At 43.8% G+C, this 27,493-nt stretch overlaps 1 protein-coding gene across 7 annotated transcripts in view; it reads right to left on the bottom strand.

The window, feature by feature from the left end:
- The window catches only part of SON (SON DNA and RNA binding protein), a 122,247-nt gene extending 95,647 nt beyond the window's left edge, over positions 1-26,600 (bottom strand). For 6 of the 7 annotated variants that reach the window (XR_008889115.1, XR_008889116.1, XM_056559552.1 and 3 more), the window contains exons 1-2: positions 26,452-26,585; positions 15,976-16,097 (exon numbers count right to left, since the gene is read on the bottom strand). Coding sequence is in view for 5 of the 7 variants with exons in the window: in XM_056559552.1 (XP_056415527.1) it covers positions 15,976-16,094 (119 nt within the window). In the remaining 2 variants the exon portion in view is untranslated. Of the gene's footprint in view, positions 1-15,975; positions 16,098-26,451 lie in introns of all 7 variants that reach the window. The other variant, XM_056559554.1, reaches the window with a different exon arrangement.
- Between the last annotated feature and the right edge of the window lie 893 nt (positions 26,601-27,493).

The raw sequence follows: 27,493 nt of genomic DNA, 5'->3' as shown, positions 1-27,493 counted from the left end.
CACCTCCTGAGGAAGAAGGATACTGGAAACACGTGTCAAGGTTGATGTGAAGGTGCTTCTAGGATACCAACATGTCCCAGTCAGGTAATATATTGGCTCTATATTATGTTGCTATTGTATTTCACTATTACTGATATTGCATAGAGCTGGATTGGATCGCATGTTTTTTGATTTTGTGGTATATCCTATGGAGGCTCCCCACCTGTTTTTGGGGGTTGTGTGTTTTTAAGGATGGGTATATTTAATGGGAGGGCTATCCTTTTGTATTGTTCTTGAATATTTAATAAAGGCTGTGTGTACTGTTATATGTGTAGACAATTTTTTTGTAGGTTTGGTATTATTACAAAGGAAGCCAATAAAACGAGCAGCCGTGACCTCCACATACCACAAGTAACGTTACATTAACAGCAGGAGTCAGATGTGCAGTTTGTTCTAAGTGACAAATCTCAAACAGATACATTGTAATTGTCTGTAGAAAGCAATGTCACAGCTACAGAATCTACAACAATAATGTAACCGTGCCCTCAAGGGTATGTGCACACTCAGATTTTAGTGTCATAATTTCCCAATCCATGTCCAAAATCCACATGGAAACTTTTTTTGGCTTCTTACATGACAGTGCGCTCAACCTATCACCGGCCGAGGCAGAACATCGCTGTCTGATAGGCTGACGTCTCTCAGACGTTCCCGTCCCCAGGAAGCAGATGAGGCCGGTACCAAAGGTGCGGTAAAAGTTTATTTTCTCTTTTGCAGACCGGGCATAGGGATACAGCGTACAGTACAGAGTTCCAGAGCCAGCGGCCCGCAACAAACAGGAGGACGAGGAGGGCAGCGCTTGCAGGTGACATGTGATTAGTTCCCCGATAGGGACAGCGCAGCGCTGGGTTGATAATTCATTCCCAAGGGGGAGGGGCGCAACCGGTAATGTGGTATGGGAAAAATTCATATATTGCAGGACATGACGCCTGCCCGTGGGTCGGGTCCACATCATAAACGGGAGATGTCTTCTGCTACCAGCAGCTGACATCTGGCTGTAATGACAGACATCGGAGATTGCTCCGATGTCAGTCATCAACCACAGCCCACTGCAAATTCTTGTAGCGGGGGGCCGCCGCTAATAGCCGACATGCGGCAATCGCTGCGGCAATGCTCCCTAGTGGTCCAGTGGGGTGAATGGTGTGGCTCAGGAGGGGAGGGGGGATGAAATATAATGGCACAAGGGGAGGGGGGGGGGGCTTAAATATAATGGTACAGGAGGGAGGGGGCGGGGTCTGGAATAGAATGGCACAGGGGGTAGGGGAGGGAATATAATGACAGGAAGCATCAGGGGGAGGAATATAATGGCACAGGGGAATTATACGGCACAGGAGAGGATCAAGGGGGGGAAAGGTGTGGCACAGGGAGTGATTGGGGGGAGATGAACTGGCACAGGATGGTAGTAGTGCTGGGTTCATACCAAATACCTTTTTTCTTTTTTTATGCTGTACGAAAATAATTTTTAATATACCGCAATACAGGTCGGGTCCCTACCTCCCTTCGAAAGAATTTTCAGCCACAGGGGCTGTCCCCACATCGGGGAACCAATCATGAGTGACCCGCGGGCGCTGCTCCCCCCTTCCTCCTGTGAGCTGCCGACACTTAAAATGAATGAGTTGCGTGCTGCGGTGCTGGAAATGCATAAAGGACATCTGTACTAATAAATTTTCCATATTCCTGGGCTGCAAAAATAAAATAAACTTCGACTCACCTTCCTACATTCCCCCGTTGCTCTGGTATCAGCCTCACTGGTCTCCGCTGCTTCCTGGGGACGGGAACATCACAGAGCCGTCAGTGCATCACCGGCCACAGCGATGTCCCTCCTCGGCCAGTGATAGGCTGAGCACACTGTCATGCAAGGAGCCGGCCGCTGCGGCCGGTGATACGCTGACGGCTCTGTGACGTTCCCGTCCCCAGAAAGCAGCATGAAGATTGCAGTGGATAAGAATGGAAGAATGTAGGAAGGTGGGTCGAAGTTTATTTTGTTTATTTTTGCAGCCCCGACACAGTAATACGGAAAATTAATCAGTACAGATGCTCATTATTAATTAATCCCAGCGCCGCTGCATGCAACTCATTCATTTAAAGTGCTGGCGGCTCACAGGAGGACTGGGGGGGGGGGGGGAGCAGTGCCCGCGGATCACATAGTGGGGGGGGGGGGGGGAAATACCGTTAAATACCGTGGAACAGCCATAACTTACAAAAATACCTTGATATGCATTTTTGGTCATACCGCCCAGCACTAGGTAGAAGCCACATTTCTAATGCTGATACTGGTACTACGTTGAGAATTGTTGCCATGCAATACATGCAGTACAGTATCATCAAACTATGCAAGAGCATCACCATTGAAAGTATGAAAAGCTCTGACTTAGGGGGCATAATGGGAGCCCTACCTGATGGGGGTCATATCTATCTGGGACATGGCTACCTACATGGGGTCATTTCTATCTGGGGCTCTGTCTGGGAGCCCTACCTTTTAACCAACTAGGGGGACATATATATGGGGCCCTATTTACATTCCAGGGGAGCCCTACATGCCTTCTTACCTGATGAAGGGACGTACCTACCTGAAGGGGGACTACCTACCTACCTACTACCCAATAACATAAAGGATGGAAATGTAAAGTGTATGTTCACAAATGCCAGAAGCCTAGCAAATAAAATGGGGGAGCTTGAGGCCTTGATACTGGAGGAACATATTGATATAGTTGGGGTCACTGAGACATGGCTGGACTCCTCGCATGACTGGGCTATCAATCTGCAGGGGTTTACATTGTTTTGCAAGGATAGAATGAACAGAAAAGGTGGTGGAGTCTGTCTGTATGTAAGAAGTGGTATGAAAGTCAGTGTGAACGATGCCATAGTGTGTGATGATTTTGAGGAGGTGGAATCACTGTGGGTAGAATTACAAAAGGAGGGAAATACTGAAAAAATAGTATTTGGTGTAATCTACAGACCCCCTAATATCACTGAAGAGATAGAAGTTCGGCTGCATAAACAAATAGAGAGGGCTGCCCGGGCAGGTACAGTGGTAATAATGGGAGATTTTAACTATCCAGATATAGATTGGGGTCCGGGGTTGGCTAAAACTACAAAGGGGCGACAATTCCTAAATTTATTGCAGGATAATTTTATGGGCCAGTTTGTGGAGGACCCAACAAGAAGTGATGCCTTGTTGGATCTGATCATTTCCAACAACGCAGAGCTGGTTGGTAATGTAACTGTGAGGGAAAACCTTGGTAATAGCGACCACAATATAGTTACTTTTGACTTAAAATGTAGAAAACAAAGACAGGCGGGGAAGGCAAAAACATATAACTTTAAAAAGGCAAACTTCCCTGGGCTGAGAGCTGCACTACAGGACATAGACTGGGGGGAGGTGTTGTCAAATACTGATACAGAAGGTAAATGGGACATCTTTAAATCAACTCTAAATAACTATACAGCTAAATATATACCAAAGGGGAACAAATATAAACGATTAAAACTAAATCCTACATGGCTGACACATGATGTTAAAAGAGCAATAAACAACAAAAAAATAGCCTTCAAAAAATACAAATCTGATGGGTCAGCTATAACATTTAAACAGTACAAGGAGCTTAATAAAATCTGTAAAAATGTAATAAAAACATCAAAAATTCAAAATGAGAGACAGGTGGCCAAAGAAAGCAAAACTAATCCTAAATATTTTTTTAGATATATAAATGCAAAAAAAAAAAGGACAGAGCATGTAGGACCCCTTAATAATGATAATGGGGAGGTTGTCACGGGCGATCAAGAGAAGGCGGAGCTACTGAATGGGTTCTTTAGTTCTGTATATACTATGGAAGAAGGAGCTGACATTGGCCAGGTCAGTGCTGGGAACACATCATGTAATGTACTGAACTGGCTTAATGTAGAGATGGTACAAGGTAAGTTAAGTGATATAAATGTAAGCAAATCCCCAGGACCGGATGGACTACACCCAAGAGTTCTTAGAGAGGTAAGTTCAGTAATATCTGTACCCCTGTTCATGATATTTAGAGATTCTCTGGTGTCTGGTATTGTGCCAAGGGACTGGCGCAAGGCGAATGTGGTGCCAATCTTCAAAAAGGGCTCTAGGTCTTCCCCAGGAAACTATAGACCGGTAAGTTTAACGTGCATTGTGGGTAAATTGTTTGAAGGACTTATAAGGGATTACATACAGGAATACATAGGGGATAATTGTATTATAAGTGATAGCCAGCATGGGTTTACTAAGGATAGAAGTTGTCAAACCAATCTAATTTGCTTTTATGAAGAGGTGAGTAGAAGCCTTGACAGAGGAATGGCTGTGGATATAGAGGGGGGCTGTGTATATAGAGGGGGGCTCTGTATATAGAGGAATGGCTGTGGATATAGTGTTTCTGGATTTTGCTAAAGCATTTGATACTGTCCCTCATAGACGTCTGACAGGTAAGTTAAGGTCTTTGGGTTTGGAAATTTTAGTTTGTAACTGGATTGAACACTGGCTCATGGATCGTACCCAGAGAGTGGTGGTCAATGATTCGTACTCTGATTGGTCCCCGGTTATTAGTGGTGTACCCCAAGGTTCAGTACTGGGACCGCTGTTGTTTAATTTATTTATCAATGATATAGAGGATGGTATTAACAGCTCTGTTTCTATCTTTGCAGATGACACCAAGCTTTGTAGCACGGTACAGTCTATAGAGGATGTGTATAGGTTACAAGATGACTTGGATAGACTAAGTGTCTGGGCATCCACTTGGCAAATGAGGTTCAATGTGGATAAATGTTACTAATTACCTGCATGCGTCGTATGTCTTAGGGGGGATTAAACTGGCAGAGTCACTGGTAGAGAAGGATCTGGGTGACTTGTAGATCACAGACTACAGAATAGCATGCAATGTCAGGCTGCTGCTTCCAAAGTCGGCAGGATATTGTCATGTATCAAAAGAGGCATGGACTCAAGGGACAGGGACATAATACTCCCCCTTTATAAAGCATTGGTACGGCCTCACCTGGAATATGCTGTTCAGTTTTGGTCACCTGTCCATAAAAGGGACACTGCGGAGTTGGAAAGGGTGCAGAGACGCGCGACTAAACTAATATGGGGCATGGAACATCTTAGCTATGAGGAGCGATTAAAGGAGTTACAATTGTTTAGTCTTGAGAAGAGACGTTTAAGGGGGGATATGATAAACGTATATAAGTATATTAATGGCCCATACAAAAAATATGGAGAAAAACTGTTCCAGGTTAAACCACCCCAAAGGACGAGGGGGCACTCCCTCCGTCTGGAGAAGAAAAAGTTTAGTCTCAAGGGGCGACGCGCCTTCTTTACCATGAGGACTGTGAATTTATGGAACGGTCTACCTCAGGAACTGGTCACAGCAGGAACAATTAACAGCTTTAAACAGGATTAGATACATTACTGGAACAAAATAAGATTAATGCTTATGAAGAAATATAAAATCTCATCCCTTCCCCAATATCACGCCACACCCCTACCCTTCAATTCCCTGGTTGAACTTGATGGACATATGTCTTTTTTCGACCGTACTAACTATGTAACTATGTAACTACTTAAAGGGGCGGACTTACTTATTAGGGACCCTATCCACCTAATGGGGTGACATACTGGTCTGCCTATTAAGTTCCTATTAATAAAGACCTTACTTACAGACTATTTTGGTAGAAATTATTTTATGCACCAGGACAAGTAGATTATGCTCAGTTTTAGTCCCTTGGACAAGTAGTTTTTCTTTGTTTTTTATTTCCACACCCCTGGGTTAACCCTTCTTCCTCAGGTATGGAGTTGAATAAGAAGGGTTAACTCTTCAAAACGCGTTGTCCATCAAGCCTTTGTTAATCTTAAGACCTATTGCTTGCACCAATTGTGTACTCGGGTGAATGCGCAGTGAGCGAGAAGTCAGATTTTTCTTCCCCAGCACAATGAAAACCCTGGGAGGTTACCCTTGCACCGGACAAATTACCTGCATCCAGCACCGTGGTGACAACAGTACCTACAGCAGGCTGCCTCCCGAAACCAACCTCTTAATACGTGCATCCCAGTGTTGTGCCTGCCAGCACAACACCCCAAGGTGAGTGAACCCGTCCACCAGTCTTACAACCAACACACACCCCGTATTCTGCCTTTTTTCTATTCTCTCTATGCATAATGGTAGAAGTAGAGGGTGATCAAGCTCTCTGCCTCTAGTTATCGCAACACCTCGCCGGAAGACGACAGGAGTACAGGCACTAGTCTTATTCTGAAGTTGTGTGTGCGTGGAGGGAGAAAACTTGCCACCTGCACGTAAGAATGATCAGGGGCGCATGCGCTGGGACCTGTGTCAATAACACATTAGTCCCAGCACTGACATACAGGGAATAGGCAAGGTGGCTGCGAGGCATATCCACGCCTATATAACTGTTCCTTATCAATGAATAAAGCATTGTTTAGCTTGGTCAGAATTGCAAAAAATGGCTCCGTCCTTAAGGTGAATATGAGCTGCGTCCATAAGGGATTAATAACGGACGTTATTTTGTGACGGGAGAGGTAATGGGAGAAATAGTGGATGCACTATTTCTCTCGTCACAAAATAACGTCCGTTATTAATAACGTTCTATGACGGGTTAAAACTGTATGTAAAAATCATTGTAACGGATCTTTAAAACTGAGAATTCTGTAGTGTGAAAGTGGCCTTGTGTGTCAGTGAAAGTGAAATGACAACGTGCCAATAAAAGCAGAATGTTTCAAACACGCACGTATCGTGCACACAGGAGCACCTATCCTTACAACATATAATTATAGTAATTACCCGTCATCTTACACTTCCATTAGAAGCAATGTCAGTCAGGTTCTCTGATAACCTTAGGTAGTGTAGGGATTAAGCAGCATCCAATACACTCGGAACAATGAAATACCAGCCTCTGATATGTGTCCGTCCCCCCCCCCCCCAGAATAAAGGCATCAGAAGAGACATGAGGAATGATTTATATCAGTCGTCAACCACCAAAGTGAGCTTAGTAGTGAGTTCAGTCATTACTTCAGACTAAAAAGTCAATGGTCACGCTTGATCCCCATATCTGGTGTGAGCACCCCATGAATATCTTAATCACTTAAAGTGGGTACTTCACACCTAGACATCTTATCTTCTATCCAAAGGATAGGAGATAAGATGTCAGATTGTGGGTAGCCCAGCTGCTGGGAGCCCCGCGATCTCGGTTGCAGCACCCAAGACACCCGGTGCACGGAGTGAACGTCACTCAATGCCGGATGCATGGTGATGTGCGCAGTCACGCCCCCTCAATAGACTTGCATTGAGGGGGCGCGGCCGTGACGTAACAAGCCTCCGAAGCTCCACCCGAGGCTCTAAACGAACACAGAGTGCAGCAGGGAGATTGCAGGGGTCCCCAGTGGCCGGACCCCCACGATCAGATGTCTTACCCCCTAACCTTTGGATAGGGAATATGATGTCTAGGGGCGGAGTACCCCTTTAAAGCTGACAGTAAGTGCCAAATAGGGCCATATAACCCTGTGTAATAGGGCCAGCAAGCACACATTCAACGGCTGATTGAGTGATTTTCACGTCCCCCCCGTATAGTATGGGATGGGATGTGCAGGAGACAGGAGATTCCACTGGTTGCTTTGGAAAGCTACAGCTCCCAGCATGGCTTAACAGATGCAGACTTTTGGGGTATTCTTATAGCTGTAGTTTTCCTAAAATACTGTGCACCCTTTGGGGAAGGGAAGGTCTTAAGCACATGCTCTAACAGTGTTTCCCAACCCATGTGCCTCAAGCTGTTTCAAAACTACAACTCCCAGCATGTCCGGAAAGCCGTTGGCTGTCCGTGCATGCTGGGAGATGTAGTTTTGCCACAGAAACACTGCTCCAACAGAATACTCAAGCCAGACAATTGCATCGGTATGGTGGCTGCATTTTTGCACTGCTCCTGTGCCGGCACCATCTCTATGCCGTAACAGGATGAGCTTCTTATATCTCAACGTACTGTAACCACACAGGGCAGGAGCGGCAAGAAAGTTATAACTATAACGTCTGCAACTTTGTATGCAAATGTATAAAGCAAAAATACATTGTCCCTGAAGACCTTTAACAATGTGTCCCTGGATTAACGCCCCACCTTCAGAATCTAGAGCGGTGTTTCCCAACCAGTGTGCCACTAGCTGTTGCAAACCTACAACTCCCAGCATGCCCATGCTGGGAATTGTAGTTTTGCAAACAGCTGGAGGCACACTGGTTGGTAAATACAGCCCTATTGATCTTAATAGCCCAAGGCTGTCCTGGCATGCTGGGAATTGTAGGTTTGCAACAGCTGGAGGCACACTGGTTGGGAAACACAGCCCTATTGATCTCAATAGCCCAAGGTTGTCCTGGCATGCTGGGAGTTGTAGGTTTGCAACAGCTGGAGGCACACTGGTTGGGAAACACAGCCCTATTGATCTCAATAGCCCAAGGTTGTCCTGGCATGCTGGGAGTTGTAGGTTTGCAACAGCTGGAGGCACGCTGGTTGGGAAACACTGATCCAGAGACTATAACATGTAACATTTTTGCTCTCAAGAAATGCATCCAGGACCCTCTTGCAGACTGCTCTTACAGTAAAGAATCCCATTTTGTTCTGCCCCCCCCCCCCCTAGGCATAGATGCCCCCTTGTTATAGATACACTTCTTATGTAGCAGACTAATAGATTGCAATATGTATAATACCTGACATGTTATGACACCGGTACACAAGCTCTATTTATAAAAGTGCACTTGGACTTTGTAATATGTACTTTGTTATGGGCGGCACATTGTACATACTAGACGTCCTATTGTCTGTGTAAAAGTGTGAAAAAATATAATGCAACAACCTGGCGCACAAAGAGCCTACTGTCCCATATAAGGCTGGGTTCACACTACGTTTTTCAACTACGGTTCCCGCATACATTTTCTATCAAAAACCGTATGGGGAAAAAACGGATGGAACAGTATGGGAAAAAGTAAACCGTATGGGTTTTTAAACAGTATACTGTTTTTAAAAGTGCATACTGTTCTGTCCGTTTTTGTAGGAAAAAAACTCGTACGTTTTTGAAAATTTTGTCCATTTTCAATGGGAGGGGTCTTGGGTGGGGACTTTAGGATTCAAATGCGCATGTGCAAAGTAAAAACGTATACGTTTTTCCCGTATGGAACCGTTTACATGTGCGTTTCCCATTGACGTCCATGTTAAAAAAACGTATGCGGTTGCAGTACGGTTTTTAAACCGGAGTCAAAACCGTGGTTAACCACGATTTTGTCTCCGGTTAAAAAACCGTACTGCAACTGCATACGTTTTTTTTTTTAACATGGACGTCAATGGGAAACGCACATGTATACGGTTCCATACGGGAAAAACGTATACGTTTTTCCTTTGCACATGCGCATTTGAATCCTAAAGTCCCCACCCAAGACCCCTCCCATTAAAAATGAACAAAATTTTCAAAAACGTCCGAGTTTTTTTTTCTACAAAAACGGACAGAACAGTATGAACTTTTAAAAACAGTATACTGTTTAAAAACCCATACGGTTTACTTTTTCCCATACTGTTCCATCCGTTTTTTTCCGATACGGTTTTTGATAGAAAATGTATGCGGGAACCGTAGTTGAAAAACGTAGTGTGAACCCAGCCTAATAGACTCTGTGCCATCATACTGTGCCCTCTTAATCAAGAAGGCGCTGGAATATTGTAGGGTTTCTTTCCCATTTGAATATCTTTGGATGCACCTTATTAAAATTGGAGGGATCTTCGTCTATGGGTGTCATAATGGATTTAAGGACACAGATATAATAAAGATGGGTGCATTCGTCCTTGTGATCTAATGATAAATCGCGTCTTTGCCTGTTCGGGCATGCTGGGAGTTGTAGTTTTGTAACAATTGGAGGCACACTGGCCAGGAAACCGGAGAACTTCCTGCAGAACAATAATTCATGTCTCATCCTTCTGCGCAATTTGTAACGGAAAAAGGTTAAAAGGATACATTTTACTTTAAGGGGTACTCCGGTGGGAAAAACTTTTTATTTATTTTTTTACATCAACTGGTGCCAGAAAGTTAAACAGATCTGTAAATTACTTCTATTAAAAAAATCTTTATCCTTCCAGTACCACTTATAAGCTGTATGCTACAGAGGAAATTCTTCTCTCTTTGAATTTCTTTTTTTTCTTGTCCACAGTGCTCTCTGCTGACACCTCTGTCCGTGTCAGGAACTGTCCAGGGCAGGATAGGTTTGTTATGAGGATTTTCTCCTGCTCTGGACAGTTCCTGATACGGGCATCAGGTGTCAGCAGAGAGCACTGTGGACAAGACAAAAGAAATTAAAAAAGAAAAGAATTTCCTCTGTAGCATACAGCTGCTAAAAAGTACTGGAAGGGTAAAGATTTTGTAATAGAAGTAATTTACAAATCTGTTTAACTTTCTAGCACCAGTTAATTAAAAAAAAATAATAATTTTTCCACCGGAGTACCCCTTTAAAGTGTCATGTAATTTGGAAAACTTCTGATACATTTTCCAGACATGTCTCAAATTTAAATTGTTAGCTCGTGAAAGACAAAAGCGTCAACATTTTTTTTTACAAATGACAGTGGCGCCTCAACCAGTAAGTCCCCACTGTCCCCAAACCACCCACCAAACTTCACCAAGATACTTTTGGCTTCTCGCGAAACAGATGCCAAATAAAAACAGCACTGATTTGCTGATATTTTACAGCATCACTTTTATAAGCCAGACCATGAAGTGCATTGCAGATGGAAATGTGAAACTACTGTAAGGAATTAAAGGGGTACTCCAGTGGAAAACATGTTTTCAAATCAGCTCGTGCCAGAAAGTTAAACAGATTTGTAAATTATTTCTATTTCAAAATCTTAATCCTTCCAGTACTTAGCTGCTGTATACTACAGAGGAAGTTCTTTTCTTTTTGAATTTTTTTTTCTGTCTAACCACAGTGCTCTCTGCTAAAGATGAGCGAACTTACAGTAAATTCGATTCGTCACTAACTTCTCAGCTCGGCAGTTGATTACTTTTCCTGCATAAATTAGTTCAGCTTTCCGGTGGGCTGGAAAAGGTGGATACAGTCCTACGAGACTCTTTCCTAGGACTGTATCCACCTTTTTCAGCCCACCGGAGCACCGGAAGGCTGAACTAATTTATGCAGGAAAAGTCAGCAACCACCGAGCTGAGAAGTTCGTGACGAATCGAATTTACTTTAAGTTCGCTCATCTCTACTCTCTGCTGACACCTCTGCCCGTGTCAGGAACTGTCCAGATTAGAAGCGCATCCCCATTGAAAACCTCTACTGCTCTGGACAGTTCCTGACACGGACAGAGGCGTCAGCAGAGAGCACTGTTGTCAGACAGAAAAGAACAACCCAACTTTAATAGCTGATAAGTACTGGAAGGATTAAGATTTTTAAAATAGAAGTAATTTACAAATCTGTTTAACTTTCTGGCACCAGTTGATTTAAAAAATAAATAAAATAAACTCCACCGGAGTACCCCTTCAACAAACTGGGAATGTTCAGTCACCCATCGGCAGATCAGCGAAAACCACATTTACTTTGAAGAACATGCAGATTATGTTGAGCCCTTCAAAAACTGATCAAAAGATCTCTACACAGATGTGTCATTTGCCATCAACCAGTAATACCTTACAGCATTTTTTCATGTGACGCTGACCCACAATAGGTCATATAAACTACATGACTATCATCAGAACAGACAACCATCTAATGCAGAGTTTCCCAAACAGGGTGCCTCCAGCTGTTGCAAAACTACAACTCTCAGCATGCCCGGAAAGGCTGTTCGTCATGCTGGGAGTTGTCGTTTTGCAACAGCTGGAGGCACCCTGGTTGGGAAACTCTGATCTAATGTGTATGATGGCCATCTCAATTTCCCCCTTGAAGTGGAAAAGTAAGAACAAGCTGTAAGATTTCAATGTGTCCTTTTGTCTATGTACCCACCGTGTTTTTTTAAGTGTATTATGCATTAAAAATCACGTAGCAAAACATGCAATACACGTTCCATTGTTATCAGCTGGAAATGCATTGTGGTTCTAACTTGCATGGATTAGGCTATGTACAAACTGTCGCTGGGCTCCACTAAAGGGAGCTCTGCCTCTAAACCCGTCTAAAGGAGGGGAGGTGATTGGAGAAAAAAAAATACTGTATGTCCAATTTATTTTTTTCCTCAGCTCAACTGTAAAATACCAGACCCCGGGCAGACCCCATTCAAGTCAATGAAGTCTGTCTCGACCGGCAGGGTCTGTTGGGATTACTAGTTTGGTGCCACATGGTCTCTGAACGGGATGGATCCCAGCAGCAGGTTGAACGAGCACTTACTGTATTTTTCGTCCTATAGGACGCACCGGCGTATAAGACGCACCCAATTTTTAGGGGCAAAATCTTAAAAATAAAGATTTTGAACCCAATAGTGGTCTTCAACCTGCGGACCTCCAGATGTTGCAAAACTACAACTCCCAGCATGCCCGGACAGCCGTTGGCTGTCCGGGCATGCTGGGAATTGTAGTTTTGCAACATCTGGAGGTCCGGAGATTGAAGACCACTGCAGGAGGAGGTAATACTCACGTGTCCCTGCCGCTCCAGACCCGTCACCGCTACCCTGGATGTCGCTCCATCACTGTTGCCGCGTCCCCGTCGCTCCGGAACGTCTCTGCTGCCGGCAAGGTATCCTTGCTCTCCGTCGCCGCCATCACGTCGTTACGCACGCTGACGTACGTACGCGACGACGTGATGACGAGGAAGGAGAGCGCCGGCCATACAGGGGATCCCTGAACGGAGAAGACACCGAGGAGGCAGGTAAGGTCCCCCCCGGTGTCCTGTAAGCACTAACCCGGCTATTCAGTCGGGCTGTTCGGGACCGCCGCGGCGGTCCCGAACAGCCCGACTGAACAGCCGGGTTAGTGTCACTTTCCCTTCAGATGCGGCGGTCAGCTTTGATCGCCGCATCTGAAGGGTTAATACAGGTTATCACCGCGATCGGTGATGTCTTGTATTAGCAGCGGGTCCCGGCCGTTGATGGCCGCAGGGACCGCCGCGATAGGGGTGTATTCGCCGTATAAGACGCACCGACTTTTTCCCCCCAGTTTTGGGGAACAAAAAGTGCGTCTTATACGGCGAAAAATACGGTATGTTGTTTCTATGCAGGATAAATGCACTTAACAACTGATCGCCACATTGAGCAGAGCGCAGCGAAAATACTAAAGAGAAACTTTTGCTTGAATTTTTGCCAGGTATAGGATCATAGAGATAAGATGAAGAGTCTTACTGCTCATACTCCAGTCTCCCCCTATCAAAATATATGTATGGGCAGGGCTGTGGAGTCTGAGTGGAGGAGTCGGACAAAATTTTGGGTACCTGGAGTCGGAGTCGGCAAACAATGCACCGACTCTGACTCCTGCTAAATTTAGATTGTAATGTCCCAATTCACAAAAAGTTATAATTAATGACTTCTCTACTGTAAGAATAAAGACCAATGCATGCAGTGCCTCACGTAACCGCAAAACGAACACGTTAAGTGACTGTGAAGAAGCTTTTCATGTGCTTCACTTTATGGCACGCAACACACAATTAGGATCGGTAATACTTATACTTTCCATAGTGTTGTGTTCTGCTGTTTCAGGGAACCCATGGGTAACCTAGCCTCTCACTGATAAGGGATTAAGTAAATATGTTTTTTGCAGGACTAGAGACACTTTTATAAGTGAAGGGAATGGAGGTTCAATAGTTCAAGACTGAAAATGTAAACCATTGGAAAAACTGCTGTCATTCAGCTAAGGCTATAAAAACTTGTAAACTCTGATTGTTAGCTTAAACTTTAAACATGACTATGGGATTCTACTAGGGAAATCATGTTTTATAATAAATGCCCCTTCCTTGATCCTCCCACTGCCCTATCTTCAGCAGCAGATCAGCACACAAAAAGGATAAGGCAGCAGCTTCTGCCCAACTACCTCTCTCTGCTAGAAGAGCTTAGAAGAACTTGGTGGGCTTAAAGTGGTATTCCAGGCAAAACCTTTTTTTATATATATTAACTGGCTCCGGAAAGTTAAACAGATTTGTAAATTACTTCTATTAAAAAATCTTAATCCTTCCAATAGTTATTAGCTTCTGAAGTTTTCTGTCTAACTGCTCAATGATGATGTCACGTCCCGGGAGCTGTGCATGATTGGAAAATATCCCCATAGGAACTGCACAGCTCCCGGGACGTGACTCATCAGAGAGCAGTTAGACAGAAAACAACAACTCAACTTCAGAAGCTAATAACTATTGGAAGGATTAAGATTTTTTTAATAGAAGTAATTTACAAATCGGTTTAACTTTCTGGAGCAAGTTGATATATAAAAAAAAAAAAAAAAAATTTTGGCCTGGAATACCCCTTTAACCTGTTCAATATAGTAGACTGTTGGCTTCCCAACCAGTAGTCCTGTGGTAATGACATGTATTTTGAAATCCAATAAAGAAAGAATTCAAGTGCACTCACCACGTAGACTGCTTCTTCGTTAAAGTAACGAAGAAGCAGTCTACGTGGTTTGTGCACTTAAATTCTTTCTTTATTGGATTTCAACATACATGTCATTACCACAGGACTACAGGACTACATAAGTGTTGTATCTTCTATCAAGTCTTGCACTTCCACTGCTTACGTGAATCTATTGCTGCATTGTGTCGACCAGAGTAATTACTCGGGTGTGTGAAGTAGCAGTGCCAGGCTAGCTGTTTCTCCCTTACTATTGACATGTATGTTGCCTTTCTTTCCTTCAAGGAATGTATAAAATACATTTGCATATTAATACAGAGGAGTCTGAGTCGGGGAGTTGGAAGTACAAAAAAACTGCGGAGTCGGAACATTTATTACCGACTCCACAGCCCTGTGTATGGGGTGGTCAGAGGAAACAGCTTAGTGGTCTCTAAACTGCAGCTGTTGGCTGTCCAGGCATGCTGGGAGTTGTAGACAGGAGGACCAGGCAGATCTAGGCAATATATCTTACATTCTTAGTCATCAATATATCTGCTTAATAACATCAAGGTTATTGTGATTTTTGTTTTGTATGTTGGTTTGGACCCTTTTCATTGCTGAACACAACTCCCAACATAACTTTGGCAACCTCACAGTTTTATTCTAAGACATGTAGAATCCATATAGGTTGTTGTTCTAAGAATCCATGCATGCAGCCATCAACAGCACAAAAAAAAAAACTACGTCACCTGACAGACCTTGTCCCATTTATTTATTTTTTAAAGGAAAAAGAATGCTGAAAGCAAACAGGTACTAAAACATAAAAATGTAGTCAATGCTACAGTTCCAGCTCACGTATTAGTAAATTACAGTGCCTTGAACTGGACTGGATCTTGTCCTGGGGGATGAAAGGAGGTCTCTCCTGATCTAAATATATAGCTAAATAAGAGCAGTGGCACTCCAAGTAGGTGAAAAAGGTGGTGTCTTTATTCACTCCATGTGAGCTACGTTTCGGCAGCCTCACGCTGCCATTATTGATTGATAATGCCATGCTTGATAATGGCAGCGTGTGGCTGCCGAAACGTAGCTCACATGGAGTGAAGACACCACCTTTTTCACCTACTTGGAGTGCCACTGCTCTTATTTAGCTATCAAGTTCGGATCTCTGACTCAGATCAACAACAGGGGGCATCCGTGCATTTTCTTTCTCTAAGTGGAGTGCTGCTTTCTTTATATATATATATATATATATATATATATATATATATATATATATATATATACACATACACACACACACACACATACATACATACATACACATACACACACAGACAGACACACACGCATATAAACACACACCTCATAAATATATATATATAGGCTCATGCACAAAGCTGTAATATGAAACGTTAAAACCAATATCCCCCCTGTAACACTCACATTGGTCCAGGAAGCTGAGTTATGGGGAGCTGATTGCTGGGGTCCTCACACTGCGGAGCCGCTGTCCCTGTACCTGCCTGTGATATGGAGAGACCACTCTGATCACCGGTGATTTTCATTCCCTGACAAACAAAATAGCGAAAAACAAAAGATCAATTTATAACTTGTTAAACCTGCAGAGCAGCTAAGTCTATAGTCAGGGAAAAGAAATTCATAGGTGACCACATTACTCCCTTCAAGGCACAGGTAGCAGAGGGGAGGCTCAAAGTGGGTACTCTGCCCCCAGACATCTTATCCTTCTATCCAAAGGATAGTGGATAAGATGTCTGACCGTGGGGCTCCCGCAATCTGTGTGCAGCACCCAGCTTTCGTTTGGAACGCTAGGTGGCGGTGGGGGTCGTGACTTCACGTCCACGCTCCCTCGTGATGTCCCACCATGCCCCTCAATGCAAGTCTATGGGAGGGGGTGTGCTCACGCCCCCTGCCATAGACTTGCATTGAGTGGGCGTGGTGTGACATCACAAGGGGCGTGGACACAAAGTCACGACCCCCCCCACCGCCCGAAGTGTTCGGAATAAAATGTCCCGAACGATGGGGCAGCGGAGTACCCCTTTAAAGGAGATCTGTAGTGCTCTGAACTTAACCCCTATTTGAAGGATAGGGCATAAGTTATAGATCGCGGGTGGTCCGAGCGCTGGGGGCCCCCCGTGATTTCCCGAACGAGGCCGCGGCAATGTGCAAGAAAGGGGGCGTTCCGTCCACGCAGCCGGCACGCTCCTCCATGTATCTCTATGGGATTTATGGAGGGGCGTGCCAGCTGCAGAGTCATGAGGGGATGGAACAGCCCCTTTCCTGTACATTGCCGCGGCCCCGTACGGGAGATCGTGGGGGGCCCTAGCGCTCAGACCACAAGCCCCACCCACGCGATCCGAAGGAATAGCACTACAGATCTCCTTTAAGCATCTCTACAGAACCCAACAACTGCTAAGCCCAAGTGGGATATTGAGGTTAAAGGGAACATTGTAAGGCCCCTTTCACACATCGGCAATTCTGTTTTCAGCTGCCTCCCATTAATTGTAATGAGAGCTCCGCTGCATAGTTTACAGATTGGAAGTTCTGCAACGAAACTTGCGATGAGCAAAAGATTTCAGATGAATATCCCAGAGAAGTGTTGAATGTCAATGGGACAGCGCTTATGTCCACATCAAATTACTGTAGTCAGATGTGAGATTCTGAACCATTTTAGAACAGAGCAGATAGCTGTGCACCACGAGTGGGTAAAACTTGGTGTAAAGTAGGTGTAACCCCCCTCAAAGGGGGCCTGGCATCATGGACGTGCCAAATTTATTACAATTCATGCCTCCTAAACAGTGAGTGTGCACAGGTAGCCTGAGATGCGCACAGGACTTATGTACAGGTATGCGTCTCTACATAAATCCAGTGTGCCTGTGCAGTGGCAGGGATTATTATTTTTTTTTTTTTTAAGAAATCCCCTCCCCCTTTTGTTTTAACTTTTTGCACACATTGGGGGCCCTCTCCCTGAGCTAGCCCGAGAGCAGCCACGATGTTAGAGTATACTGCGCAAGCGCGCTGAAACTCGTTCATCGCCCGGAGCGTATTACCGCTCCGAACAGGCACATCTAAAGGCTCCCTGTAGCGGTCCTTCAGAGGCGGATCCGCAGCATAAAATACGCTGTGAATCCGCTCGTCTGAACACACCCTTAGGCCCTTTTTCAAACCAGTTTCAGTTTACGCCTAGAAATCTCCCATTGTACGTATTTAACGTATTAAAAAGAGACTCTAGACAAAGTATACTATGTATTTTTTTCGTATACTATATTTGCTTTTTTTTTTTTTTTTTTTTTTTTTTAAACTGAGCCTGTTATAGTTTCAGATTTTTAGGGCAGGAGATCCTAAAAAATATGTCATGTCTGAATGAGACCTTAAAGCAGTGTTACCCAACCAGGGTGCCTCCAGCTGTTGCAAAACTACAATTCCCAGCATGCCCGGACAGCTGATAAATAACTACTGTGCACACTGGACTTGACAGTTCCTAAATGGCATCCATTTTAAAAATGGTGCCGTTCTCTCTGCCAAGGTAAGTGTGCATGGGTGTACACATGGCACTAAAGTGCCCCACCCCATGGCGTGCAGGAGTTTATTTTTATTTTTTTCCACTGTCCGGACTTTTAAAGAACGAAAACAACCAAATGGTGAGTTACTGCATCATCTCTTTTTTTATTATCTTTGATCATATGTCATTGATGGTCACACACGGTTAAATCTTAGTCTTCGTTACACTACACTTCTGTAGTAGTACTGAACACTTATCCTCAATTACTACACGTGTATAACTATGCATTAGGAGACAAAGCTTTTCACCCAATCTCCAGCATGAGACCCAGTGTATGTTTCTATGGCACTGGATATGGATGCTGTGGGGAGGGAGCAGAAAGCTTTGGTTCCTATTGCATAGTTCAGTGTTTCCCCAACTAGGGTGCCCCCCCAACTGCTGAAATACAACTCCCAGAGTTGAAGTTTTGCAACAGCTGGAGGAACACTGGTTGGGAGACACTGGCATAGTAATATACAACTGGAAAAACAGTGCTTCCTTCACGGATTTAGGCGCCAAACTCAAAATGTATGTAATTTAGGAAAATGACAGGGCTGCACAATAGTAATAATTCATAAAATCAACAATACAGTCGAAGGTTCGATTTAAAGGAGTAGTCCAGTGGTGAACCCAGTGGTGAACAACTTATCCCCTATCCTAAGGATAGGTTTCAGATAGCGGGGGGTCCGACCGCTGGGGCCCCCCGCAATCTCCTGTACAGGGCCCCGGCAGCCCGAGGGAAGGGGGCACCCTCAATACAACTCTATGGCAGACCGTCTGCAATCTCCAGTTCTGATATAGCGATGTATTGAGGGGATGTGTCGGCCGCCGCTTGGTGTGGCAGTCGAAACCCACTATCTGGCCAGCGAGCCGGACAGGAGATCGCGGGGGGCCGCAGCGGTCGGACCCCCCCGCGATCTGAAACTTATCCGCTATCCTTAGTATAGGGGATACGTTTTTCAGCACTGGACTACCCCTTTAACTACTGTCACACATTAAGGGTATGTTCACACGTACGCAGATTTGATGCGCAGGATTTCAATGTAAATGAAATTACTGAGCACAGCTTCTAATCGGCAGTTACAAATCCTGCGCATCAAATCTGCGCAGGATCCTGTACGTGTGAACGTAACCTAAAAGAGTTACCATTTTTTTTTGTAAAGTTAGGTGCAGAATCGGGTAGAAAACAAAGAATTACTCAATCCACCTCCAGAAATGCTGTGATGATGTCGTACACATACAACAAAAACATGAAAAAAAGCACTACTGTGTGGGGTGTAACAAGTCAATAAATATTAGAAATGTATGGGATTGCCCGAAATTGGGTATTCATGTAAAAGATAATAAATGTACCGTATTTATCGGCGTATAACACGCACTTTTTAGGCGGCATCCTGGGACTTGCAGTACCTTCTCCATATTACTGTGGTATGTATCTGTTACTTATCTGTTACTATATGATCAATGCTTAGGCCTTATCTTGTTTGCACTTGCACTTTAACTGGAATTGCCAGCATATGCACTTATTGTACCTTCTTGCCTCAGTAATTGTACACACAAATGTAATGAGATTTAGCAGTATTTGCACATCTATTGCCATTGTCCCAGGTATGCCGCCTGTCTGTGCCGTATTCCTCCTTTTTAAACATATTGCACCATGTTTTTAATATCATGAAATAAAGTTTATATTTTATATTTTGACTTAATTTTTTTGAGTAGCTCCTTTTTTCTTTGGGTTTATGATGTCGTACACAGTCCATGTGGCCCTACAGCGCATCACTTCCCTCTGCCTGCAAGTACAGCACATGACCACTTAAAGGGGAACTCCAGTGGAAACAAGTGGAGAACAAATGCTTTTTTAAATTAACTGGTGCCAGAAAGTTGAACAGAAATGTTTTAAAGGGGTACTCCGCTGCTCAGCGTTTGGAACAAACTGTTCCGAACGCTGGAGCCGGGAGCTTGTGATGTCTTAGCCCCGCCCCCCTCAATGCAAGTCCTCCCATAGACTTATGTTGAGGGGGTGGGGCATAATGTCATGAAGGGGCGGAGCTATGAAGTCAAAAGCTCCCGGCGCCGGCTCCAGCGTTCGGAATAGTTTGTGCCAAACATAGCAGCGGAGTACCCTTTTAAGTTCAGTCTGACCACAGTGCTCTCTGCTGACACCTCTGTCCATGTCAGGAACTGTCCAGATTAGAAGCAAATCCCCATAGAAAACCTCTCTTGCTCTGGACAGTTCCAGACAAGGACAGAGGTGTCAGCAGAGAGCACTGTGGTCAGACTGGAAATAACTTATTTCTCTGAAGTATATCTGTAGTATACAGCAGCTGATAAGTACTGGAAGGGTTAAGATTTTTTTTTAATAGAAGCAATTTACAAGTCTGTTAAACTTTATGGCACCAGTTTATTTGAAAAACATTTTTTTCCCCCACTGGAGTTCCCCTTTAAGCCAGTGATTGGCAGCAGCATAGGTGCACAATGTAATTGACTTTTCCAGAAAAAAATTACTTTTAGGGTGCGTTCACACGCTCTTTGTTTTTGTGGGTTTTCCGCAGCGTATTTGAAAGGGGCGGGCTCTTCTCGGCTGTCCATAGCAGATTGTCCGCGGCGGAATTTACGCTGCGGAAAATCCACCTTGGTCCCTACTGACTTCAATGGGGCTTGCGGCGGATTTTCCGCAGCGTAATTTTCGCCGCGGACAATCTGCTATGGACAGCCGAGAAGAGCCCGCCCCTTTCAAATACGCTGCGGAAAACCCACAAAAACAAAGAGCGTGTGAACGCACCCTTACAAAGTTTTGTATGTGCCTCCAATTGCCCCAAAACAAAAACAAAAAAAGTTTACAATACTCACCTCTGTCACTCGCTCAACACGGCTTCCGGTGATATCCCACTCAGCTTTACAATTAGCTGAGCGGGAGGAGTGTGGCACAAAATCTACAAATATATGAATGGGACAGTACAGACATCTAAGTAGAGACCTTTTTATACCTAGGCCGGAAACCAGGCCTCTACATTTAGAGCAGTGGTCTGAAACTGTGGCAATCCAGATGTTGCAAAACTTCCACTCCCAGCATGCCCGGACAGCTGTTGGCTGTCCGGGTATGCTGGGAGTTTAAGTTTTGCAACATCTGGAGGCCCAGTTTGAGACCACTGGTTTAGAGGAAAGAAGGTTTCCCCATCATCACAGAGATTCTTTACTGTAAGGCTATGTTCACATGTGGAATGTCCGCACAGAAAATTTCCGTGCACACATTTCATCCGCCAGAGTGTGTGTGAGTGAATGCACACCAAGGGTAGGGTCACATACCATATTGTGCTGCATATTTTCCTACCAATTGAGGTCAATAGGTAGCAAAAGCAGCTGCAAAAAAATATGGCACGTGTGACCATACCCTAAAAGGAAAAAATTAAAATTGTCTGCTTTGCAGAGCTCAGCTTTCACTTCATACCCTGCCGTAATTGGTTGCTATGGGCAACACAGCCTTTCCAGTTTCATAACCCTTCATTGTTAGGCTGGGTTTACACTACGTTTTTCAACTACGGCTCCCGCATACGTTTTCTATCAAAAACCATATAGAAAAAAAACGGATGGAACAGTATGGGAAAAAGTAAACCGTATGTGTTTTTAAACAGTATACTCTTTTTAAAGTTCCGTCAGTTTTTATAGAAAAAAAAAAAAAACATACGTTTTTGAAATTTTGGCCATTTATAATGGGAGGGGTCTTGGGTGGGGACTTTAGGATTCAAATGCGCTTGTGCAAAGTAAAAACTTATACATTTTTCCCGTATGGAACCGTATACATGTGCGTTCCCATTGATGTCCATGTTAAAAAAAAGTATGCGGTTGCAGTACGGTTTTTAAACCGGAGACAAAATCGTGGTCAACCACGGTTTTGACTCCGGTTTAAAAACCGTACTGCAAGCGCATACTTTTTTTTTTTTTTTACATGGACGTCAATGGGAAACGCACATGTATACGGTTCCATACGGGAAAAATGTATACATTTTTACTTTGCACATGCGCATTTGAATCCTAAAGTCCCCACCCAAGACCCCTCCCATTAAAAATGTATGGGTTTTTTTTTCTACAAAAACTAACTGAACTGTATGCAGTTTTAAAAAGAGTATACTGTTTAAAAACACATACGGTTTACTTTTTCCCATACTGTTCCATCTGTTTTTTTGCCATACGGTTTTCTTTAGAAAAACGGATTGAAAGCAGTATGGCAAAAACGTGATGTGAACCCAGCCTTACACTTATTTCTGTTAGAGCCAAACCCAAAGCATGCTGGGAGTTGTAGCATCACAACAGCCACATCTTGCTAAATAAGGCTGGGTTCACACCACGCTTTGCAATACAGTTCCCGTATACGTTTTCAATTTGAAAACCATATTGAAAACCGTATGCATTGACTTTCCATTGAAAACTGTATGCCAAAAGATGCATGAGGTTGTGTCCGTTTGGCATCCTGTACGGTTTTTCCCCGTACCCAAAATCGTAGCCTACCACGTTTTTTTTTGTCCAGGTGAAAAAAACGGGAACTGTATTGCAAAAACGTGGTGTAAACCAAGCCTAAGGCTTCTTTCACACTACCGTCATGTTCCCACTTTTTGACAGCAGTTTTTCTGCTGAAAGAGGTCATGAAAAAAAAGACAAAACAACTGAATAAAACTGATGCTAATGTCCTTTATTTTAACAGGCATTCTGTCAAAATAACGGACATGTTCCATCCGTTATTTTATGTCTGTTATTTTATTTCCATGTTCTGAGCATGCGCAGTACAAATAACGGACAATAACGGATGTCAATTGTGAACATCCGTCACCCATAGACTTCAATGTTAAAAATTTTAACGGACGTTATTCCAGAGTTATTTTTGACGGGAAAAGAATTAGTGCATGCACCGTCTTTTGTGCCATCAAAAATAAAAGACGTTAGTCACAACTAGTGCTGAAGGATGGTCAAAAAAACCCATTGACACGAATGGGATTTTTGGGGACTTTCTGACGCGGGTTCATGATGGGAGTTTGTACAGGTGCCTAAAGGTAGCGTGAAAGGGGCCTAAAAAACAACAACTTCCAGCTGCTACCTACCAACTCTGAACTGCTAAGGCCGGGTTCACCCCACGTCTTGCAATACAGTTCCCGTATACATTTTCAATTTGAAAACTGTACGGAACCATACTGAAAATCGTATGCCAAAAGATGCATCAGGTTGTGTCCATTTTGAATCCTGTACGGTTTAGTCTTTTTTTTTCCCGCACCCAAAACCGTAGTCTACCACAGTTTTTGGTCCGGGTTAAAAACCGTATTGAAACGTATATTTATTTATTTTTTAAATTATTTTATTTATTTATATAGCGCCTACAGATTCCGCAGCGCTTACAATTATGGGGTACAAACAAAGACAAGTATCAGACATAATATTATACAATATATATGTTTTTTTTTTTTAACATGGGAGTCAATGGGAACCGTACAGAACCGTATGTGTGTACGGTTCCATGCAGTTTTCACCACACGGGTTTTTACTTCTGCAGTTTTTTTTCCTGGAATTTCAAACAAACAAGTGAAACTTTATTCATAATAGAGTGAAAAGTTAAAAACGTATACGATTCTTTTTCTTAAACGGATGTAACCGGACATCATTTTTCAAACTGTATACGGTTTTTAACCGTGTATGGATTAAAATTTGTACACACGTTCTGATACATCTTAGGCTGCATTCACACCACATTTTTTCAATACAGTTCCCGTATACGTTTTCAATGTGAAACCCGCATGGAACCGTATTGAAAACCATATGCGTTGACTCTCCATTGAAAATCGTATGCCAAAAGATGCATCAGGTTGTGTCCGTTTGGCATCCTGTACGGTTTTTCCACATACCCAAAATCGTAGTCTTTCGGTCCGGGTGAGAAACCGTATTAGTTTTTTTTTTTTTTTTAACATGGGAGTCAATGGGAACCGTACAGAACTGTATGTGCGTTCAGTTCCCTCCGGTTTTCACCATACGTTTGACTTTGCAGTTTTTTTTTCTTGGAATTTCAATCAAACAAATGAAACTTTATTTAAAATGGAATGAAAAGTTAAAAACATATATGTTTATTTTCTTAAACGGATGCAACCGGACATCATTTTTCAAACCGTATACGGGTTGAAATTTGTACACACGTTTTGATACAGTTTAGTCAGGTTGAGGAATCCGATATTCACGATTTTGGACATTATCGGTATCGGCAATTACCTTGACATGAATGGGATTTTTTGGGGACTTTCTGACACAAGTTCATGACGGGAGTTTTTACAGGTGCCTAACGGCAGCGTGAAAAGGGCCTAAGAAACAACAACTTCCAGCTGCTACCTACCAACCAACTCTGAACTACTAAGGCCGGGTTCACACCACGTTTTTGCAATACAGTTCCCATATACGTTTTCAATGTGAAAACCATAAAGAACCGTATTGAAAACCGTACGCATTGACTCTCCATTGTAAACCGTATGACAAACAATGCATCCGGTTGTGTCCGTTTTGCATCCTGTTACGGTTTTGTCAGTTCCTTTCCCGTACCCAAAACCGTAGCCTACGACAGTTTTTGGTCAGGGTAAAAAACCGTATTGAAACACGTTTTTTTTGTTTGTTTTTTTGACATGGGAGTCAATAGGAACAGTACAGAACCGTACGTGCGTAGTGCGGTTCCATCAAGTTTTCACCATACGGTTTTTTAGTTTTGCAGTTTTTTTTCTTGAAATTTCAATCAAACAAGTGAAACTTTATTCATAATACAGTGAAAATTTAAACTAAAACTTTTTTTTTCCCTTTAAAAAAAACGGACGCAACCGGACATCATTTTCCAAACTTTATAAGTTTTTTAACCGTATTTGGATTAAAATTTGTACACGTTCTGATACAGTTTGGTCAGGTTTTGAGAATACCGTTTATTTATTTATTTTTTATCAAAAACCTGGTACAGGAACTGTATTGCAAAAACGTGGTGTAAAGCCAGCCTAAGGCTGGGTTCACACCACGTTTTTCAAATACGGTTACCGTATACGGTTTTCCGCTAAAAAACGTATGGCAAAAACCATATGCAACCGTAAACAACCATATGACTCCAAATTAAAACGTATACGGTTTTTCCCTGTATGGTTCTATCCGTTTGAATCAGTTTTTGCCAACAGTTTTGCTATTTTGTTGGAATTAGTTTTCCAGCAATTTAATAAAGTTACTATTGTTCTATTGAAATTCAAATCTGCGCATGTGTCAACTCCAAAAACGGATTAGCAAAACCGTGTGCAACCGTATTCTGAAATTCTGTGTACGGTTCTCATAGACAACAAAGTTAAAAGAACCGCATACGGTTTGCATACGGGTTTCCAAGCGGAGGCAAAAACGTGGCCGACAGCGCTTTTGCCTACGGTTGAAAAATCGAACCGTATCCGAGGCAAAACGGATGCAACCGTACACAACATTTGGAATACGGTTTACAATGCATTCTCTATGCATACGGTTTCGGATATGGTCGTATACGTTTTTTTTGCAGAAAACCGTATACGGTTACCGTATTTGAAAAACGTGGTGTGAACCCAGCCTAAGACTGCAGTGCTGTCTAAACTTCAAACCTCCAGCTGTTGCAAAGCTACAACTCACAGCATGCTGGGAGTTGTAGTTTTGCAACAGCTGGAGACACCCTGGTAAGGCTCTTAGGCCATGTTCACACGACAGAATTTCCATGCGGAATTCCGCAGTGGTGTCCAAACTGCGGACCTCCAGCTGTTGCAAAACTACAACTCCCAGCATGCCCGGACAGCCTTCGGCTGTCCGGGCATGCTGGGAGTTGTAGTATTGCAGCAGCTGGGAGGTTCGCAGTAGGATGCTTGGACCAGTAGTTCCATCTTGAAGACAGCATCTTCTGCTTATTCTAAAATTATAATGTTTAGTTTCAGTACAAGCTACTGCAGACTACAAATCCCAGCATGCCCAAGTAAAATCGAACCGACCAATAGCAGCCCGGGGTTTGCTCGCCCACCAAGCACATGTGGTGTTTCCATAGCAGACAAGCTCGGTAGAAATAAACCCTGCTAGAGACCTACAACTCCCATTCTCATACTGGCGGAATATATGCTGGGATTTGTAGTCCGCCAGTTCCTATTGGCTGCTGGCGGTTTTTATGGCAGACGCGGAGGCTCCGTCCTCACACAGGCCCGGATGGCGCACATCTCCCCGGCTCCTCCCGCAGTCACACACGGCGCCGTGTAGGCCCGAGCCAGGCCGCGGCACCATATCCGGCCCTGCCTATACTGACCTCCCTCTTCCCCGCATCGTTCATCCCTCCCTCACGGAGACATGGCGGGCTCCCTCACCTATTGCGGTTTTCCTCCTGGATCTCCTTGAATTTATTCACCACGAAGGAACGGAAGATCTGCTCAATGTTGGTAGCCATGGCGCTCCGGACCTACTCCGCCTCCTCCTGATGGGTCCAGAGCACTTTCTGACGTACGTACGTGCGCGCACACGCAGAGGCGCCTCAGAGCGCGCGTGTCCCGCCGCTCTGCTCTGCGCTTGCGCGTTGGCAGCCTAACGTGACGTCAGGGTAGTGGAAAAACAGAACATGAGAAGGGGCGGGGCATGGTGCGCGTTCACAGGAACAACGGCGACTGCGGGCAGCAGTTTGTTTGGTGGGGGGGGGGGGGGAGAGAGGTTTTCGTGGTCAGTGTTTACACTCTGACCTAAATAAAGTTTACAGTTTAAAAAAAAAAAAGTGAAAGAAAGTGTTACCCATAGCAACCAGTTTTTAGTTTCCAGTCTGCTTTTGAGAAGGCTAAGCTGTGATTGGTTGCTATGGGCAACAGGCTGTTTCTATGGTAAAGTAGTACATTGCAAAAGACCACGATTGGCTGCTGAAGTCACATGATGTCATCAAGAAGTTACGCCCTTTTTTCTTTTCACACTTTCGCAATAGGTATTGGGTCATGACATTGCGAAAGTGTGCGTAACTTCTTGATGACATCATGTGACTGCAGCAGCCAATCGTGGTCTTTTGCAATGTACTACTTTACATAGAAACAGCCTGTTGCCCATACCAAACAATCTCAGTTTAGCCTTCTCAAGAGCAGACTGGAAAATAAAAACTGGTTGCTATGGGTAACAGTTATTCTTTCACTTAAAAAAAAAAAAAACTGTGTATACATGTGTATGTCCTATAATGTAAACAATGTATCCCAGGCATACACCGGAGCCCAAACCAAGTAAGGCTAGTGATTCCATCAGACGTATCCTAGCGAAAACAGGATGCTGACGTATACTGTTAACTGGAGAAGCGGACCCTATTTACTTCTATGGCTGAATGAAGTGACTCCATTCGGGATGTATCCGCTATTTTAAGTGGACTCATAACAAAGGCTG

Source organism: Hyla sarda, chromosome 2 (genome assembly GCF_029499605.1).
Source record: "Hyla sarda isolate aHylSar1 chromosome 2, aHylSar1.hap1, whole genome shotgun sequence".
NCBI lineage: Eukaryota > Metazoa > Chordata > Amphibia > Anura > Hylidae > Hyla > Hyla sarda.
The sequence above is the reverse complement of the archived record's forward strand: the minus strand, read 5'-3'. Positions and strand labels throughout refer to the sequence as shown.